The sequence below is a fragment of the Coptis chinensis genome, chromosome 8 (assembly GCF_015680905.1).
Source record: "Coptis chinensis isolate HL-2020 chromosome 8, ASM1568090v1, whole genome shotgun sequence".
Taxonomy (NCBI): Eukaryota; Viridiplantae; Streptophyta; class Magnoliopsida; order Ranunculales; family Ranunculaceae; genus Coptis; species Coptis chinensis.
The window spans coordinates 19067805-19073644 of record NC_141463.1 but is presented as its reverse complement, the minus strand read 5'-3'; the positions used below and the strand labels follow the sequence as shown (position 1 = coordinate 19073644).

At 39.3% G+C, this 5840-nt stretch overlaps 1 protein-coding gene across 1 annotated transcript; it reads left to right on the top strand.

The window, feature by feature from the left end:
- Positions 1-256: 256 nt before the first annotated feature.
- On the top strand, positions 257-1078 carry LOC147480361 (uncharacterized). Its single transcript, XM_086578626.1, has one exon. The coding sequence runs from the start codon at positions 257-259 to the stop codon at positions 1076-1078; it is 822 nt and encodes a 273-aa protein (XP_086434752.1).
- Positions 1079-5840: the final 4762 nt, after the last annotated feature.

Here is a 5840-nt window from a genome sequence, read left to right as displayed (position 1 = left end):
GGCCTCGCGATCCAAGCCAAGTTAGGCGAAGCGTGTTATCCTGCCATCATCATATACAGGCAGTCCAAGGCATATGTACGAAATTTACCAAGATTCAATGGCCATCACATGCTACCATAAACATCCGGATGTTTTTCTTACAAAGAATCGCGAATCCAAATTGGCGGAAGTTCTAGCGGAGCTTAAAAAACATCAAAAATCGAATGATAAACCAACGATAGTGGCGCGTGTTTTTGAGATGAAGCGTAGAGCAATAATGGATGAAATCACCAAGAAACACATTTTCGGTTGTGCGGTCGCACATGTTTACACCATTGAATTCCAAAAGCGTGGCCTTCCACACATGCACGCTCTCATATTCCTACAACACGAAGACAAGATTCGTACCACTGAACAAGTCGATCGAATTGTTTCTACTGAGATTCGAAATCCTGACACACAACTTGCTCTCTTTCAAACAGTTATGAAATGTATGATTCATGGTCCGTGTGGTTCTGAATATCCAAAAGCGCCCTGCATGCAAGATGGTCATTGCAGGTTCCAATACCCATGGGAATTTGCTGAGAAAACAACGATGGATCAAGAAGGATACCCGCTTTATATGCGTCGCAACACCGGCATAGAGTACAAGCGCAAGAAACGTAAAGTGACCAACCAAAATGTAGATCCATATAATCCGTACCTATCTGAGCTGTTTGATTGCTACATTAATGTTGAAGTGTGTGCATCAATTCGGGCAGTCAAATATATCCATAAATACATTTACAAGGGTTTTGACAAAATAACCATGGTGTTAACTGGAGCAAATGATAAGATACAACAATACATCAAAGCGAGGCATATCGGCCCACAGGAAGCTATCTGGCGGCTTCTAGAGTTTAACATGCACCAAGAGGTACCCAACGTTGTTCGCTTAGCAATACATTTGCCTGGGATGCATCGGGTTCTGTACAACCCAACTGAACCACTGGATGAAATTCTCGCTCGAGCTGAACATCAACAATCAACTCTAACTGCATTCTTTAAATTCTCGCTAGATGCATCGTTTTTATCTACGCATACTACTAACCGTTGTTAAAGGGCCCACATCATTCGCATCACTTAAATTGGTGGACGGTGTTCCATATAGTACGTTTAAGGAAGCATGTATTGCACGAGGGCTATTGGAAGATGACCAAGAGTGGAGCCAATGTTTGCAGGAGGCATCTTGCATCTTAACCGGGTCATGCATTCATGCCGTTCAAACATTATCCTAATGAGTTCTCTCCAATGCGTCCGGAAGTATTGTGGAACAGATTTGCCATTAATATATGTGATGACCTTCGGCACAGGATGAAAAATGAGTTTCTTATAGGGAATCCATCTGAGGCCCGAGTTACAGACTATGGTTTGCTTTTGTTGGAACAGCTGCTATAAGAAAGTGGGAAGAATCTATCGAATTTCCCTGATATGCCCCTACCAAAGGAAGATTGGAGCCGTGTTGTTGGAAATAGACTCATTTGGGAGCATCAGCAGCTAAACCATTAGAGCTTACAAGAATCAACTGATGCTAATATTAGTCATCTCAATGAAGAGCAATGCAATGCTTTTAATGTGGTGACAGAATCCGTACACAATGCTCAAGGGAAGATTTTTTTCTTGGATGGAGCCGCGGGCATAGGGAAGACATTCCTGTACAATACGATTGCAGCGTCATGTCGTTGTATTGGTAATATCGTTATAATGGTGGCTTCCTCTGGAATTGCATCTTTGCTATTGTCTGGGGGCCGCACTGCTCACTCGACATTTAGTTTGCCCTTAAATGTCTTCAACGACACCATGTGTGGGTTTGGCAAAGATTCATTGCAGGCCAGATTTTTCAGAGAGGCAAAACTTATTATTTGGGATGAAGTCCCCATGCAACATAGATACTGCGTTGAAGCCGTTCATCAGTTGCTTCAAGATATCTATGAAAACAAAAAAAAATTCGGTGGCATAACCGTTATTCTAGGAGGGGATTTCCGACAAACATTGCCTGTTATACCAAAAGGGGTCCGTTAAGATTTTGTTGCTGCATCTTTGCGTAGGTCTCAACTCTGGAGGCATGTTGAAGTTTTGCATCTATTTCAAAACATGCGTCTGGACATGTCGGATGTAGACAACATTGACTTTGGAACCTATCTTACCGAGGTAAATACTTATGACAACATTGCCTTTGCAATGTCTTTTATAAATACTTAATGTTAAACTAAGCACTTTACTTTTAAGTGATCGTGTAGATAGGCACAAATCCAGAAGAAACAGTTGAGCTGCCATCAGGTATACAAAACTGTACAGATCTCAGACACCTAATTCTCTCTGTATACCCTGAGTTGGACGAGGAGGGCACGTCTACACCAGAATTCCTAAAAGAACGTACTATTCTAGCTGCAAGGAATGATGATGTCAAGGATATTAATGAAATGGCCTTGTGTTTGTTTCCTGGCGAAGTTCTCGAATATTTGGCTGCAGATAAAGCTGTTGATACTGATTGTAAATCTACGTCCACAAAAAAAAGGAAAACAACCAACTCAACTCCAGATGTTGCTGACTCTCAATGAAATGAAAGGAAAACTGTGATAAGTCTCCCCGCTTTTGTTGGTGACTATCCAACCGAAGTTCCTTAACTTGCTTGACCCATCCGGTTTACCTCCTTTCAGGCTCAAGTTGAAACTTGGGTGCCCAATTATGTTGCTTTCGAAACATTGGTCCCAAAGTGGCCTTTGCAATGGAACATGCCCGATTGTTCTCCAATGTGCCCCTAAAGTGATTGAAGCAATCATTATAACCGGGAACACGTGAGCGAGCCAAAGACTTCTACCTAGGATCTCTTTGACCCCTTCATCTGGTGGCCGTCCCAATGACCGACGCCCGGTTTCGAGTTAGACTTATGCATTATGGTATGACAATAAATAAATCCCAAGGGCAGTCGGTGAAGTATGTTGGGATAGATTTACGAACTCCACAGATTCACCCATGGACAATTATCGTGGCACTCTCCAAGTGCACATCTTCTAAGAGAACTAGTGTAGTCCTTCTACCAAACTCTTCTAGATGTACCACCAATATCGTGCACCCAGAAGTTCTATTGTAATGAACTTATGCTAAATTGTCTTCGATTATTCTAGAAGTTGTTATTTATGTTGTAGTTGGTTTCCCCTTCCTCATCCCAGTTCTCACATTTTGCTTATTAGGGAAAGCATCTTTGTAATCTACATAGTGCATCAAGTTACTAAATAATGACAACTTCAGTAGTTCTGTGTCTTTTTCCTTGCTTTCTTTCGAGCCCTACAAAATTATCCGATCAGTTATTAGGCACAACACATAAATCAGGTTTCAGGTATGATTTTTTTTTTGTCATTTTAGTTTTATGAGAAACTATTAATAACGGATTAAATGATCTGAGAAATATGTCTTGGTATTGTTCACAATCGAGTGGTTTTCACATTGTTCAATTGTAGATGCCATTCAAGAAATATATTATACCACATCTTTTCACATACCACATATCAACTAACACTCAAAATTTTCCACATATCAATGTATGTGAATTGCCAATACAGGCGCTTTAGCTTATTAGGAGATAAGTCAGGAGTTATAGTATGGCCCATTGACCTATATGCTATGTGGGTGGGTTAATAGGTTCTGATGATAGATTATTCTATATAAATTTTTGCACTATTATATACAATAGATAATGTTATCATTTGCAAAACCTGTCAGTGATTGCTGTATAGTAACCTACAAAGCATTTATCTAAATGGTATGAACAATGCTTCATTCCCATGAAGCCTCCTTATACAGAGGGAATTTCTTCCATACTACTGCTCAACCTTTTTGATTTGTGGTCTATATTTAAATTATGCAAGACTGTAGTCAGCATATACTAAGTTGACTTTAGATACTGCTTTTGACAGGAAGCATGGTTGTGTAGTAGCTACAACAAGAGCTGCGCTTAAGGAAAATTTGGGGCTCACAATATGTGGAACAAGCTGACCTTATTACTACTGAAGTAGCAGTTATCTTAACTGTTCCAAGGAAAGATGGTAATTTTCTTTTTTAGGCTGCCATCCAATCTTTCCACTTATTTTTGAAACTTTGAGAGTTGAACATGCGGCCAAAACAATTAGACCCAAAAATAGGCTTCCGAAAATAACACTTTTTGAAAAAGTTAAAGTATTAGATGACCATCAAGATGGTTTCATATTTCAAGGTCTCAGGCCACTAGCTGCTCCTATTGCATTATTGAAAGCTGCAAGAGGAAAGAGATCACTTCAAGAAAGGAAAGCTTTGAAGGAAGAAATAAGAGATGCGGTACCGGCTGCTGGGCAGGAATGGTACAATGATGATTCGGATGAAGAATCTACACGGCCAACAATAATTGAGCCGCCCTTGCCAAATCTTATGAAGGACGACGAACATTACCAACTTATAATAGACCTATGCAAAGCATTGGCATCCTTGGGGCGGTACTTAGAAACATTCAAAGTTATTAAAGATACACGAAAAGTGGCATCTAATACACCATCGACCGAGAAGAAAGAGGAGCTTGAGATACTTGAAACTCAAATAACATCTATTGCCACTGATGCAACCGATGTGCATCCAGAGGCAGAGGCCACTGTTTAGAGAAATCCCAAATGTATTAGTGTCTGGAACTACTATTACAAAGTTAAGTTGAAGAGTGACTTGAAAAATCATTCTCTAAGTTTTTGAATATAATGATGCATTCAGATCCAGAGTGTGTGGCACCAATAGTCATTTTAGGGCATCGATTTACATTGATTGAGAAGCATCAGGTAGCTGCAAGTCAGTATCTGGAAGCCTATAAATTATCAGGTCTCTAAATACGTATGCTACCTCCTTAGTTTGGGATCTGGGGCCTATATGTTTAAATGATTTGTAGGTAATGAGTTCCTAAATGGGTGAATCTCTGAAGATTTTCATTGTCTATTTTCAGATTTCTCGGAAAGCCTCAAATCGTAATTTGATCTTCTTGAGAAGAATACTGCAGGTACTTTTTCAGATTAAACGCGTGGATTAGATTTGGTTGTTTTTTTTTCAGATTAAGCATCTCTTAACTTTGTACACGTTCTGATGTTATTCTTCATTATTTTGTTCTTCTTTTTTGTAGGTAATGAGTTCCTAAATGGGTGAATCTCTGAAGATTTCATTGTCTATTTTTCAGATGTCTCGGAAAGCCTAAAATCGTAATTTGATCTTCTTGAGAAGAATACTGCAAGTACTTTTTCAAATTAAGCGCGTGGATTAAATTTAATATATTTTTTCAGATTAAGCATCTTTGAACTTTGTACACGTTCTGATGTTATTCTGCATTGAAGGCCATTGGTAGATTCGCACTTTTTGCTAGCTAGAACGTTTTTTATTTGAAAATCACATTCCAGAATTTTATTTTTAATCAATTTTTGTTGCCCCCGATTGTTTCCCATTGCGAGTAGATGAACTCATGAAGGAAATATGAGGCCGGTTTCTATTCTATTTGTTCTTGGTTCATGTGACCAAGTGCTATGCTGCCTTTTTTTTCATGGATTCATATGTCACTTTTTTTAGAGGTGATATGGGAATCGAGTTATAACAAAAAAAAAAGGGAAGTTGCAATAAGGTGAACAACGAAGAAAATGATTTTCGTGAGACTATGTCCGAGAGATTATATCCGTTTTGTTTGTAGTTTGTCATGCATGGAGGTCCATTGCAAGTAGAGCACATACACTACCTTCATGGACTCAATCGACTTCCTTGGTTAATGATCTCTCGCTGATGAAACCACATAAACTGGAATATTCTTAAGTCTCTCGGAAGGT